The following is a 15,563-nucleotide window of genomic DNA, read 5'->3' on the forward strand; positions in this document are numbered from 1 at the left end:
GCGTCTCCTGGGTTTCACTATTCAATTATGCTAGCCCGTGAGGAGATTTGCGCGCTCTACAAGTGACGAACCTCTCCATCATGGTTGGTTTGTGTCGAAACGATTTCCCATTCCCTTTCATTTTCGGATAAGTAAATACAACAGCAACACTCTGCAATCTAAAATAGAATAACGTTAGCATTTATTTGACCTATAGAAAATTCTTAGACTACACTGTTTCAATATAAAAATATACCAACAATTTGTTCGAATAGTCATCATTCGTGGGGAAAAAGTTAGGCAAAATAATAAATTACACTAACCACTTTTAGTCCCTAATTGTGATCAATCAAGTAGATATAATTTGTTTTTGGTTCACTTAGTATTCCTACGCTCTGATACTAGGGACACAACTTTCATTCGTTCGTTTTGATTATCTTTGTTGTTCGCTTAATCGTTACTCAGTTACGTTATCTTTCGATTTAAAATACTTTAATAAAAATATAACAGTACACAATAGCATTGCGGAGCAAATGGAAATTCGATGATTATGGTAAACAAAAAAGAAATGGTGAAATGATTGCCATGTGAAATGTGAAATGATGTGCTTCAATTGTTTGACAATTATCACACAGATACCTACCAGATAGTTTTGTTTGTCAGGTTCCAACACTGTTTTTATCTATCATATTGATGGCTTTTTTTTTTGTTTGACAACATCAGGACTTTTCGTTACCAGGTTTTTTTTTTCATTCTCGACAGGTGGGTGCGAATACATTCGATTTTAAGGGTGTATGCTTCAGGAATAATCTCCACTACATAACATATGCCATGATATTAATATAGTATTGTCTTGCGATATTTCTACGATTGATAATAATTTACTGATCGCTTTCAATTTTGTATCGTTTAAAGAGAGATGATAAATCAGTTCAGTAATTTGGGATTTAGTCTTCCACTGGCGATTGGTAGTTCTTCTTTCGGAACGCTGCCAGCCGCATCCGTTCCGTTTGCAGGGCCTGTTCCAGCTCGAGGACCCTGACCTGGATTTCCATGTCCTTGGTTTTGGCCTGATGAATGGTCAGCGAACTCAGATCCAGGTCTTGCGAGTCCTCCAACCGTTGGCTGCAATCTTTGGCAGTTGCTACCACGATTCCGGTAGCTTGGGTGACATTCTTCGAGGCAGAGCCCAAGGCCGCTAGGTTCTGACTTCCCCGCGGTGCCTTGACGCGGCTAGCCACTACCAGCTGTGCGGTACAGGCTGCGATTTCCTGCGCCGCCACGATTAGATCCAACTGGTGCCGTGCCCCTCCGGAGACGGTTTTGTTGGCGGCCGTCCTGTAATTCGTGCAAAAATTCTCCACATTTGTCGAACGTTCTGTCTACGATTATTGCGAGTTACTTACACCAAAAAGTTAGCTCCCTGGGCGACACTCTTGGCGGCAGAGATCAATCCCTCGGTCCATTGGTGGTTCCGTTTGTAGAACTCCTTCGCCGAGGCGGAACCCTTTCCGAGGGCAACGATTTCCGACTGCAGAAGGCGCGATTTCTGCACCAGGATCCGGATCGCATGCATCAGAGTGGTACAGGCGTCCAGGATCTTTTCGTTCACCTCGAGCTTGATGCCGGAGTCGGATGCGCGGGATTTCGATAGCATTTCCTAGGTGACGATGAAAGGTGTGGGTGTGGTTATCGAGAAAAACAAAAATTGATATGCATTGTAACTGTTTAAGGGTAGCCCGATCTACAGGGTGATGGATAAATGTATCTCGTTGGTGCTATTTACGTCTGGCAAAACTAGGACGAAATTGGAAAAATGCTTATTTTATATGTCTTTTAAACACAGTTATGTGCTGAAATTTCACACAATATGTTTGTTGATTTCCTATATTACAGGGTTTTTGTTTTGTTGATTTTGGTGAGGTTTGGGAGAGAGATTTTAAAATGCTTCTGCTTCGAGGGAGTTGACTATACGCGCCATCTCCTTTCATATGATTCGATAGTTTACTTTCAATATTCAATTTATATTCATGATGTAAATAAGGCTTGAAACTATCAATTTGGTTAAACATCATTTGAATTTTCCACTGAATTTGGTATCATTCAGTGATGATTTTTCTTAAGGTGGCCAAACGGTCCACTTTTCCCTACTTAAAAAAATCTGATGTTTGCTTTGCGTAACAAATAAACAAATTTTGGATTTTACCACTCAAGGGCAATGAACCAAGTTTTTGGTGAAATTCGGTCATTTTGATTCTCGCCTAATTTTCCAAAATGGCATACAGTCAAAATTCGCTAGTTGGGCCGAGATGGTGGATTCGTTAGTTGGGTCAACTGACAGAAGGCTAAAATATGTTGAGAGGTGTGCGAATCCTTTGTTGTGGTTGAGAGGATTTCACAAAAAGCGGATCCAATCACAGCTTGAAACTGAGTGGAAAAAGCAAATCATATTAAAGGGTGATACGGTCAAAATTTGGTCAATATCAACTTGACGTATTTCTTTCAATTTTGTTTTTAAAAATCTGAACACCCCTCATTTTGAAGGTGTGTGTGTGTAGAATGTTGTTCCTATTTTGATTTTGGAATTCACTCTTCAGTTGTCAAAATGCCGTCCAAGCAAGAAGAGCAGCGTTTCAAAATTTTGCTCGCGCATCGCGAAAATCCAAGCTACTCGCACGCAAAGTTGGCAAAATCGCTAAAAGTTGCCAAATCAACCGTTACAAATGTAATTAAAGTGTTTGGGGAACGTTTGTCAACAGCCAGGAAGTCTGGATCGGGGGGGAATCGAAAACCGGAAGCCGCTGAGACGACAAAGAGAGTTGCCGGTAGTTTCAAGCGAAACCCTAACCTCTGTCTCCGAGATGCCGCAAATAAGCTGGGTGTATCGTCTACAACCGTGCATCGAGCCAAAAAACGAGCCGGACTATCGACTTACAAGAAGGTAGTGACTCCAAATCGCGATGATAAACAAAATACGACGGCCAAAGCGCGATCCCGGAGGCTGTACACGACGATGCTGACGAAGTTTGACTGCGTGGTAATGGACGACGAAACCTACGTCAAAGCCGACTACAAGCAGCTTCCGGGACAGGAGTTTTATACGGCAAAAGGAAGGGGAAAGGTAGCAGATGTTTTCAAGCACATGAAACTGTCAAAGTTCGCAAAGAAATATCTGGTTTGGCAAGCCATCTGTACCTGTGGCTTGAAAAGCAGCATTTTCATAGCTTCCGGGACTGTCAACCAAGAAATTTACGTGAAAGAGTGTTTGAACAAACGTCTGCTGCCTTTCCTGAAGAAACACGGTTGTTCCGTACTGTTTTGGCCGGATTTGGCATCTTGCCATTACGGTAAAAAGGCCATGGAGTGGTACGCCGCCAACAACGTGCAGGTGGTTCCCAAGGACAAGAACCCTCCCAACACGCCAGAGCTCCGCCCAATTGAGAAATACTGGGCTATTGTCAAGCGGAACCTAAAGAAGACCAAAAAACTGCTAATGGCGAGCAGCAGTTCAAGGCAAACTGGCTTTCTGCGGCAAAGAAGGTGGACAAGGTGGCTGTACAAAATCTGATGGCAGGGGTCAAGCGTAAGGCCCGGCAATTCGGATTTGGAAAAGCGGAAGCCTAACTGAATATTTTTCCTGAATTTTATACTAATTGAACTTGAAAAAGAAATTTAATTTGATTTTTTAAATAAACGATTTCACCGATTGAAACGCGTTTTCCCTTGACCAAATTTTGACCGTATCACCCTTTATAGGTACAAATTTTATCAAAAAATTTGTGTAAATTTTCAAACCAAAATACGTTAGAAATTACTTGCTCACTAGCGCCACGTAGGTTACAAATTGCCACAGAAAAATTGACAGACTATCATCTCATGACAAATGGAATGATGGCTGAATGTCAGAGAAAACAGATCCTGCAATGTGAAACTGGCCATCCCTTTCATTATCTCACTTTTCCATGGAACTGCGAATTTGACGACAAACTCGCTGCGCAGCGGAAGAATGAAAGAAATTATAAATCACACTGCCGTACCTGTTCTCCTCGACATGGATGATGGCTCCCGCAGAACTGTCAGAAAAAAAATCAAAACAATCCACTCAGGGTAAACATGCACGGTAAGAAAAAAGTACCCAACGGGAAGTTCACTTTTACCTACTTTTGACTAGTTTGTCTCTTTTTCTCCTTCTAAAACGGAGGAGCAAAACCACCCAACAGGGGTAGTAAAGTGTGGGAACCCAACGTAGAGTATAATCATATTTACCTACTTTTGGGTACAACTAACTTACTTTTGGTAAAAAGCCAGTGGAAAATTCCATACGAATTGTACACAAGTAAACGGAATTTACTTTGACCCACTTTACCCCGGGACGGGACTTGACAATCGAGCTTCTCACTCTTCTTAATGTTTTTGAAGAATACCCTTCGGAAAGTTGTGTGTGGTGTTTGACGGAGTTGACCAATGATGCCAGGAATGTAAAATATTTTTCTATTTTAATTTGGATTTTTTACGGAGTTTCTACCGCAGTTTAGCAGCTTGTATATCATTTTTGCTCAACACAATAAAAACAACCATAAACCAACAACAATATCCATGGCTTAAAACAGGCAGTGCACTCGATTTTTCATCTTTCCTTTCGCAAATATAAACAATTAACAACGCCATTGACGTCAACATTGACTCCGGCATCACTGCCAGCTAGATTGATACGATCCCTGTTTCCTTTTTATTCCACGATTGCTACTGTCAAATCGACCAATCAGAAACTGGCTCGGATTTGACAGCAAATTGGCTCGAAATCGCTACCCGATTGTCAAGTCCCGTCCCAGGCTTTACCTACTTTTGGGTTCCTGCACTATAGTGCCGGGATGAGTGAAAAGAACTTAATTTTGGGTACTTTTTTCTAACCGTGTATCAGAAGGGTACAACTCGAAACGTAAACAATGACGTTGAACGTCGATTTCTTTTGAATGCCCTAATAAACAAATACCATAAACGAACAATAACCCAAACAGTCGAACTTTTTCACAAATGGTTTGGATGATACCCCAAACACGTCGTTAAGCAAAATAACCATAACAAATTTATTAGGGTGGCCACACACCCACGGAATCTGACTACACTAGCTCATAGAACAAACATTGCTCTGTCAGATGATTGAATTAGTTTGAGTGGGTGTGTTGTCATTCGTAAGAAACCGACGATCCAAGTCATTGTTTACATTTCGAGTTAGACCCTTCTGACATGTTTCCCCTGCACTGTGGTTGATTGGAATTCTTGTTGGGAATACAGTTTAATCAAAAATCTCGCGAAAAAATGATCGTTACCGAACTTTTATCCAGTTTTGGCTTCGGAAATTTTTCGGCAACTAATAGCATAATGGCAATTAAGTGAAATTCGTCTGAATATCCCATTACAGATCAAAGTTTTATGCCGTTTTGTGGTTTTGCTTTTCAGATATTGCTTTGCTTTCGATACGGACTAGCCAGCTAGGTGGCAACCCTATCTTGTTTGCCTTGCCTTGCCAAGAGCTTACATCGCTGCGGGTCCGCGAATTGGGGGCCCCACTGACAGCTCATAATTGGTAAACAATAATTATTATTTTTGCTTACATTTTGTAAAAAATAAACATAGAACTCATAAAACATCATTTTCTGATTTTCTACCACGAAGTCAACCATTTATATGGCATAAAATGGAAAATAATTTCATTTGATAAAAATAAAACAATTCAGTCACGCCATTTTTGCAGTTCACACTTGGATGGTAACGTTTCAGATGTTGGTTTCAATAACATGGCGGCATATCACCCAGCTGGGACTAGCTGACGAAAAAAAAATCATCCGGAGCTAACAAATCAAAACAAGAACAAACTTCTGACAGGTCAATGAGTAGCGTCATAAAGGTAACTCTAAGACCACTGGGTTCCGTAGAAAATCATTATTATTTTTGGCTCACTCAGTACCAAAACAACGGTCCCAAGCAGTCCCAAGCTATTTCACTCACCCCTGCATGTTCTGCATGAATCCACACACCCCTGATGTTATCTGTCAAACTTTCATAGCGAATCAAAACAAACATAGTGTAATAATAGAATTTCAACTAGAATAGGGTACGTTAATCGTTTGCTTGGGACCAATAGGCTACTAAAGTGGTGAGCCAATTTAAAATCGTTAATTTCGTATTGATTGTTGGTAGCGTCTAGTGCCATCTGGCTACTTGAATATTTCATTTAAAACGACGGTTATGGAATTTTATACAATCTGAATTTCTAGCTTGAATGACTCTGGCCAAATGCTTACATTCATTACAGTTGCTTTGCATTCCTAAATGCATGTGCTCACCCCTGGCAGAACTTATGTTTGACTGTCAGTAGCTTTTTGATTGGGTCAGTGGGCAAAAACTGACCCCGGGTCGTACTTATTTTGTGCCACTGGTTTCAGGAGGTATGAGATACCTGTTATTATATTAAAAAAAAAACGGGAAATTGAACGCCGCTGGTGCCCTCGTAGAAATAGGTAGAAATTCTCAGACGAAGACATGAGTGGAGATAACTAGTTCTGTTGTTCGAAGTTACACATCTGCAAAACTCTAAAGAGCCACCCACATTAGATTCGTTTGCGTTGCGTTGACGTAAATTTGACAGTTAGACAATAGATTTAGCTGTCACTTTGCCGCAACGCGTCCCATCCGGATCTAATGTGCGTGGGCCTTAAGGATGAAGGGAATCGTGTGTAGAAAGAAAACCAGATCCCCAGAGTACACTGACGAACTAATTCAAACCACGAGATCCCAATGCTGCTAGATGACCCGGAAGTATGACGGAAAGTCTTTCGAAGCTAAAATATACCATATCTCGTGACACACGGCAAAAGGGCCTATCATCGTTGATCGATTCTCTTCATCGATTTTCTCGTTCGCGAATAACCCGACTGCAAATGAATTTCTCATTGAGTGTATTGTTTCAGGCGCAAGCTAACATCAACTTCCATCGAACTGTGCTGCGAGCTTAGTTAAAAATTCGTTTATGCTGCCGTGGTAAACCGAAGAGAAAGTCGATGAAGAGAATCGATCAACGAGGATGGGCCCTTTTCAAATATTACTCGAGATATATGCCAAAAGACGGTCTATTGAGCTCCGTGGTATACAAGGATAATTGGAAGACCAAGAACACCAAGCAACTCACCAACTGGATCAAAAGCTGCATCCAGAAAATCGATGTGGCAGCTGTCCAACGGTCATGTTCCAATATCATGGTTAAGCCATAGAGGTAACTCTAAGACCAGAAGGTCCAGAAGAAACGAGCTCAACTTTTTGACTCAGCTCTGGTACTATCTTCGGTCCCAAGCTAATCGATGCACCCCTCAAAACATAGGAAAATCCACGAACCCCTCATTTTATCTGTCAAACTTTCATAGCGAATCAAAACAAACATGTGTAGTACTAGAATGTCGACTAGAATAGGGTACGTTAATCGATTTGCTTGGGACCAATAGGCTGGTCAAGTAGTGAGTCAATTTAAAATCGTTAGTTTCTTATTGATTGTTGGTTAAGCTGCGCCACCTGGAATGTTCTTTTTTCCAAAAAATCTGATGTTTATTTAATCATTCCTTGGAAGCAGTGTTGGGAAAATATCAAAAAATGAAACCTCACCAATGCCCAAGATCACGCTTGATTTTCGTAGACAAGACAAACATCAACTAGCAAACAACTGCGGTTGATTTTGCAAGCTGTGTTATCGCAGCTCGGACAACCTAACAAAACTCACCAGCTGCAAATCTCAACAAACCTGTGGTGAGATTGAGTTTCATGATTTTTGCTTTACACCCAAACGCAACCGAAACCTCCATAACGGCTAGCAGCACTCGCTTGGTGTCTGCCATAGGTGAAGAGTAAAAAGAGATCTAGCGGCATTGGGATCTCGAGGATCTATGCTTTCTCTCTCTAAGTGTCGAGTCAACTCTCAGCTTGATTTTTGCGCGTTGTGAATAGTCTCGCAATATCAAAGGAGCTTGTACAATCAATATCAAGCATGATATTTTGTTCCAATATCACGCGTGATATTGAGAACGTATGAGAGCGGAAAAATTTCATTTGATTGATGATTTTGCCAACACTGCTTCCTCCAACATTCCCCTGGAATTTTCTTCCACCTTACCCCGTAAGTTAGTTTCTGCTTTCTCCCAGAAAAAAAAAAACTACAAGGGACAGCCCTATGGGGTTGTACACATTGGTGACGTAGGACTACGTGGTCTTATATAATAAATCATACTTGTTATCAGCAGCAGGAGCTTGTGTTTTGTGTAGGAATAGGAATTTGAGCGGGGTTCTCTCTGTGTATACTCTATAGTATGACGCGCTTGACACAGATGGCCCACCGCGACTCACGAAGAGCTACTGATTCCGATCAATAGCGGTGCGGCTTCTTCCTCCTTCTATTGATCTCATGTGGGCTGCAGCACGCTGCTTGCAGGCAACCTTTTGTTGTGTACTGGAGAACACCACCACTCACCACGCGGTGATTGAATAAACACTGGTGAGACCGGATGGAATTCAACCTTGAAATCTGTGTTAGGGAAATCGCTTTTCGCAGGCAATCGGTGATAATTTTAATTATCATAGCAACAGTTGCACATTCGAGCAATTTTCAATAGAGACATTTTGAAAAATGATAAAGTCATAATTTTAACAGATTCGTAGAAAAAATCCTATCGATTGGCGTATTAAGAATTAAAATCCATCATATCTGGATCAAAATCAGACCACTTTCATGCCGCGACCGACTATGGTTTTTGAAATTGCACTCCCAATTTTGCCTTCAAGAGCATTGTATGTTAGATTTAAACATATCTAGATAGAGCTGGAATTAGGCGTAACAGCTTTTGTAAACAATGACTTCTCTTTAAAAATTCAATGCACGCTCACGTAAACCAACATTACCGTCGGGTAGGGGAAGTCTTGCCATACCTGATGGTGATGTTGATTTGCATGGGCGAGCTTGACTTTCAAGACATCATCAAAACAAGTAATTGTTTACAAAACATGTTACGCCCTAATTCTAGCTCTACCTTGATACGGAATTCCGATTGATGAACGTGGCAAATGTCCAAAAATACACTTTTACAAATTTATGGTGGCCCTGAAAAGGACCATTTTGTCGTGATGGTTGAGTAATTCTGAGCTAGTAGGGTGTACATACACATATAAGGCTGGTGAACTGAGTGTTGTTTGAAATGAACAATGTGCAGTCTTCATCAGTGTCATTCCCACTAAAGAACTTATCAAAATCTAACCCCCTTAAGTACTCATCCCCTAGGTAAAAAAGTCAAGATCATAGGTATAAAAATGAAACTACAATGTGTTGAATCGGAACCTACCTAACTAATAAAAACCAAAGATTTAAGTAAGCTAAAGGAGAAAAATCTATACAAATCTCTAATAAGGAAAATCCCCAAAGGCCTGGTAGCCATCATAATGAAGTAATGAAATTGGGTTGTTAGCGGAATGCTAAATAAAACAGCAAAAGGGTTTATCTTCCATTTAATTCCACTTAATTATTTTTGGTATCCATGACAGATACGTATTTCGACTACAATGTGCAGTCTTCATCAGTGTCATTCCCACTAAAGAACTTATCAAAATCTAACCCCCTTAAGTACTCATCCCCTAGGTAAAAAAGTCAAAATCATAGACACTGATGAAGACTGCACATTGTAGTCAAAATACGTATCTGTCATGGATACCAAAAATAATTAAGTGGAATTAAATGGAAGATAAACCCTTTTGCTGTTTTATTTAGCATTCCGCTAACAAACCAATTTCATTACTTCATTATGATGGCTACCAGGCCTTTGGGGATTTTCCTTATTAGAGATTTGTATAGATTTTTCTCCTTTAGCTTACTTAAATCTTTGGTTTTTATTAGTTAGGTAGGTTCCGATTCAACACATTGTAGTTTCATTTTTATACCTATGATCTTGACTTTTTTACCTAGGGGATGAGTACTTAAGGGGGTTAGATTTTGATAAGTTCTTTAGTGGGAATGACACTGATGAAGACTGCACATTGTAGTCGAAATACGTATCTGTCATGGATACCACAAATAATTAAGTGGAATTAAATGGAAGATAAACCCTTTTGCTGTTTTATTTAGCATTCCGCTAACAACCCAATTTCATTACTTCATCATTTCAAATCTGTGTTAGGGAAATCGCTTTTCGCAGGTAATCGGTGATAATTTTAATTATCATAGCAACAGTTGCACATCCGAGTAATTTTCAATAGTGACATTTTGAAAATTGATAAAGTACTAAATTTAGCAAATGCGTAGGAATATTTGTGATCGATTGGTGATAAAATGATTGAAATTGGTCCAGGGAAAGCTGAGTTATTAACGTTCAAAATCTTTCATAATTTTGTTACACGTTCCATTTTCGGTTTTCACAAAGTGTACCCCCATATAGAAATCACAGACGTAGTCCGACGTCAAAATCGACTTGTCTCGGAAGCTTCTTCTGGCGTCAAAATCTCTTTCTTCTGGAATGTTTTCCCAAACTTCTCCTATAAGTATCTTCCGACGGTCCCGAAAACCCTCCGGCTTCCGCTGGAAGAAACTTCTGACTTCAAAAGTTTCTTCAAAATACCTCAGGAAGTTTTTTTCCAGCTACTTCAGGATGTTTCTTTCGTCCTCTCCAGGAAGATCCTTTAAACTTCTCCTAGAAGTTTCTTTCGTCTTCCGCTGGAAGTTTCTCCATGAGCTTCTTCCGGAGGTTTTTCCAAACTTCCGCTGAAAATGGATACTCCTGGATATTTCTTCAGATTTCCGTAATCTTTCGGACTTCCTGGAGGGGAGCGACTCTAATTAAGATGCAGGATTTTTTTTTGCTTTGCTGTTGTAAGATGCACTCACGCTTAATAGATAGAAGCACGATTGGTTATGATTTTTAAGATTTCCTGCAAAAAGGTGGAAAGCGATGCGAGTAGATGGGTTTAGATTCTCAGAGATGAAAAAAGATTGATTTGCTAGTGTGAGATTTTTCGACCATTTAAAATCGAGATTCCTCTAGATGTGCCATAATTTTTTTTTCCGAAAGAACTGCTCAGTGAGACTTTACTGCGCCCTTGGTAGACTGTGGAAAAGACGCCCCTTTCATAATTGAAATAAAAATCCAAGTGCCAGGTCTTGGCGGCGCCGGTGGTTGAGCGGTAAGCGTTTAATCCTATAGCCAACAATCAATACGAAACTAACGATTTTAAATTGGCTCACTACTTGACTAGCCTATTGGTCCCAAGCAAACGATTAACGTAGCCCATTCTAGTCGAAATTCTAGTACTACGCAATGTTTGTTTTGATTCGCTATGAAAGTTTGACAGATAAAATGAGGGGTTATTGGTTTTTCCTATGTTTCGAGGGGTGAATCGATTAGCTTGGGACCGAAGATAGTACCAGAGCTGAGCCAAAAAGTTGAGCACGTTATTTCGGGACCTTCTAGTCTTAGAGTTACCTCTATGCTATAGCTGTGTGGCTTATATTAGCGCTAGTGTAAGCAGGTCTTAACTTGACGCGTAACGAGTCAGCAAGCCATGTGTGCAGCCCCTCGTTTTAAGCGCAACAGTTCAATAAGGTGATCCAAGAGACGTTGCTCAGTGACTGACTGACAGCTAGAAATCTAGAGTGTGTAAGTGCTCTTCTGTTAACTGTGCTGAATGTAAACATAAACCAAGCAGATATTCATATGAAAATAAACTGCCAGTTCTACCAACCGGTGGAAACTAACGATTTCAAATTGACTCACTACTTGACTAGCCTATTGATCCCAAGCAAATCGATTAACGTACCCCATTCTAGTCAAAATTCTAGTACTACACTATGTTTGTTTTGATTCGCTATGAAAGTTTGACAGATAAATCTAGGGCTTCGTGGATTTTCCTATGTTTCGAGGGGTGCATCGATTAGCTTGGGACCGAAGATAGTACCAGAGCTGAGCCAAAAGATAAGCACGTTTCTTCGGGACCTTCTGGTCTTAGAGTTACGTCTATGGTTCTACTGTGATCTGTCAATAGTTCTTGGTAAACAAAAAAGTCAGCTGATCGCAACTGTCTCGTGGACAGCTTTATGCCGGTAAACGGAGGTCTCTATGGCAATGCTTCATAAACACATACGGGTAACTCTCCACTCACTTTCGGACCAGCGCTTCACAAGGTAAATCGCACACTAGCCAAGGTCGTTGGGATTTTTCGAGGCGCAAAATCTCTGGTCACATTTTCCTTCGGAAGGAAAGCAAAACCGTTCGTCCTAGCCCATGTTGCTGGGTTTTCTAATTCTGATTTCTCTGTTTCAGAATGTGGATTGTCTTAGATTGTAAGGATTCTGACCAGTGTTGTAACCAATCCTCTGGTACGCTCGTTGGTTCATGAAGCCACCGTCGGTGATGGCGATGCCGTTGGTGTCCACATTAGTTTAAGCTCCAGCCATACGTTTCCATCATCACGATTTATCAATCCCAAAATTCCAAACATCCGAATATGACGAGTCCTTGCAGCTGCTGTAAAAATGATGCCCTTTCCTTCTAACATTTGCAACGATAAACATAATTCAATCACCATATTTTTTAATAAGCACCACGCACTTGATATATTTCCACCCATGTCCAAGCCGCAACCTTGGTCAACAAACGTCTAAACGAGACTGAAACTCGTATTGTTTACTTCAGCGGTCAATGATTGACCAATAGTCGAACCAAAGATCCAAGAAAATCGGCTTCAAGCAAAGTGTACTTGGATGACGTTTGTGCCACCGGAGGAGTGGTTGTAACCATAGATGACGCATTTTCTGTGATAATCGGCTGCTTTAGCTTCCAACCCTTGCAAAACAAGCTATCGAAGTACAGTACGAACTTAGCAAGCAGTGATGTCCTGGTAATAAAATTTCTAATCAAAAATGGTTTAATTTACCCAAAATTGATGAATTAGAACGAAATAACACATTGTCATATGATAGTGATTTGATATTTTTTTTTGCTAGAATGTTGTTCTATCGTTTGTATTGTGTGACGCCGATTCCATAGTGGGAGCGATGTAAAGCGTTGGAAATAATGTAAGGAATAATATCAATAATCCCCTGTGTAGTTTCAACGCTTTGCACGGCTCTTCGCTTCTCTTCGCTTTCATTATGGCATCGGCCTGAGATAGACGACGGTAGAGCATGAGTGTACGAATATAAACAGACCATCACGCACAAAAACCGCTTCAATCCCTGATTCTGACATTAATGACATTTTAAGGGGCCTCCCTTAGCTCAGCCGCCAAAGGCACAGCTACAAAGCAAGATAATGCTGGAGGTGGCTCGGTTCGATTTCCGGTTCGATCTAAGACTTTTTCGGGTTGAGTTCGGCTTGAACATTCGTTGTTCGTAATAGTTTGTTGTTATATAAGGAGCCCGGTGTCTAAGTGGCAACCGTTTTAGCTGTTTAAGCAGAAGATCGTGGGTTTTATCCTTGGCCCCTATACATTACTGAATTGATAGATTCGCACCAAAAGATCGTAAATATTATTCGCGTTAGTTTAAAAAAAAAAAACTAAATTATATAAAAATCACGATGGCATCACTTTTCAAGGTGAATCCTGATCCAACGGTCCCTACCTACTACACACACTAATCACACTAATATTCCTTCCTCACTCCCACCTGATTGCAAGGAAATGGCCGGAGCCGTTATTGATTTTTGAAATATGGAAACACTGAAACTTTTACATTGAGAATGGATATTTAGTTGATTCATTGTGCAATTTCATTGATTCGGAGTAGCAAATTGATATGTGCAGTCAGTCTAAACTAAGGATACATGTACAGAGAAGAACAACAACTCGATTACATTTTGATATAACAACAATTATTGCATTTGCGTTGTTCGAGCAGCTTTAAATCTACCTGACGACTTTATCCCATTCAGTATTGAATATATTTCTGCTCACAAGCAGTGTTCGAAAGGTATCTTGATACCACTTGAAACTGTAGAAAATGCATATAATCCACCATCCCCTTCAAACATTGTAAACTCAAAAATCAGACAGGATATTGAAAAATATAGAAAGTGTTCAAATTTATACAGAAAAGAAAGAGGACATATCTCTAGTCATACGTCCTTAGAGAAAGAAGACTTCAACCCAACCAAAAAAACTCCCGTTCCGTGTGGGATCAACAAACACGGTTACTACAAAGAGGGCTCACCACTGTAGACCTGGGCAGAACGAGGCAACAACGAAACTGGACGACGCAAGTTTCCACATCGGCGAGCGTACGTCTCATTACACCGACATTGAGAAATGTCGTCGCCGAGGGAGTGTGGTGCTTTACCTCAATTTGCGATGCCGCTTCCTCGATCGCCTTGTCCATGCTGGTCAGTTCGTTTTCCACCAGGTCGCCAAGGTTCTCCGTTCCATCGGTTTGCTTGCTCAGGTCACCGATCATGTTAGTCACGCCTTGAAGTTTTCCCCGCAGATCGGCGATCTTCTCGCTTACGGTGGCCGATTCGGTCGTTTTCTGCAGCGACTGGAAAAGGCCATTAATCGAGGCACCCAGTTCCTTGATCTCCTCGGCTATGCCTGTTTGCGGATTTGCAGATGAAAAAAAAAAACAGTTTAGAACATTTCAACATCAATATGATTTTTTGTTTGTTTTGAGATCAATACTTACACAGTGAAAAATTAACAAAAAATAGTGCATGCATTAAGGATAAAATTCTCAAAATTAAGCTTATTCAGAAACAATATCGATCAACACGACCAAAATCATACTCACGTTCGCCACACTCGATATTGGCCGACCGGTTGCAAATCGACATCCCCTGCACGTGGGCCGATGCCAGCAGGTGCGCTCCGATGATCACCTTCCGGGCCAGCGATTCCACGTTGGTCGAGTTGTCCCTCAGGTAGTTCTCGTGCACTATCGTCAACTTGGACAGAACTTCCTGCAGCTCTTCGGCGATCATCAGGAAATAGGTCGGCGTTCCACTGGCACCGGGCATCTCGCTTTCGCTGATCGCCCTGAGGGTAAGCTTCTCTGACGACTTGATGCAGGCTTCCAGCAGAGTGCGGAGTGCCGTTTCGCCGGAGATCTTCGTATCCACCAGTGAGTTTTCCAGATTCTTGATCGTGCCCAATGCATCCTGATACTTTTGATCCATTTCCTCCTGTTGGTGAAGTAAATCTTGCAGGTCAGACTCGATTGCTCCCTTTTCGGCCAGCAGTCGGTCCATATTTGCATCGAGGGACTTGGGAAGAATTTGGGTGAGAACAAAATAGAACATCAATCGTTTTGGTTAAACCGAAGCGGAACGATTCAACATAGAGATGATCGGGTGATCTCTCACTTTTACCTCTAGCAATACCGGATGGGAAGCCTTACACAGTGATGTTCGGGGGTTATTTACATACAAATAGCGATACATAAACTGCTTTGACGGTGGATTAACAGGAAGCTAGGTTATTTACTCATGAATCCAGGATGCAAATGTGATGAGGGGGGTTAACGACAATGTGCACCCGAGAGAGCAATTCTTGACTTTACAAATTCAAAAATC

At 41.0% G+C, this 15,563-nt stretch overlaps 1 protein-coding gene across 7 annotated transcripts in view; it reads right to left on the reverse strand.

Moving 5' to 3' along the window:
- Window positions 1-918: 918 nt before the first annotated feature.
- Hip1 (Huntingtin interacting protein 1) overlaps window positions 919-15,563 on the reverse strand; it is an 82,967-nt gene continuing 68,322 nt past the window's right edge. For 5 of the 7 annotated variants that reach the window (XM_065234027.1, XM_065234026.1, XM_065234024.1 and 2 more), the window contains 4 exons: window positions 14,783-15,254; window positions 14,339-14,586; window positions 1,386-1,639; window positions 919-1,317 (listed from right to left, as the gene is read on the reverse strand). In XM_065234027.1, coding sequence (XP_065090099.1) covers window positions 927-1,317; window positions 1,386-1,639; window positions 14,339-14,586; window positions 14,783-15,254 — 1,365 coding nt within the window. In that variant the 3' untranslated portion in view covers window positions 919-926. The remainder of the gene's footprint in view (window positions 1,318-1,385; window positions 1,640-14,338; window positions 14,587-14,782; window positions 15,255-15,563) is intronic. The other 2 variants (XM_065234030.1, XM_065234025.1) reach the window with 2 other exon arrangements.

The sequence above is a fragment of the Ochlerotatus camptorhynchus genome, unplaced genomic scaffold, assembly GCF_037179485.1.
Source record: "Ochlerotatus camptorhynchus isolate MF236.1 unplaced genomic scaffold, CSIRO-AGI_Acam_v1.1 ptg000428l, whole genome shotgun sequence".
Taxonomy (NCBI): domain Eukaryota; kingdom Metazoa; phylum Arthropoda; class Insecta; order Diptera; family Culicidae; genus Ochlerotatus; species Ochlerotatus camptorhynchus.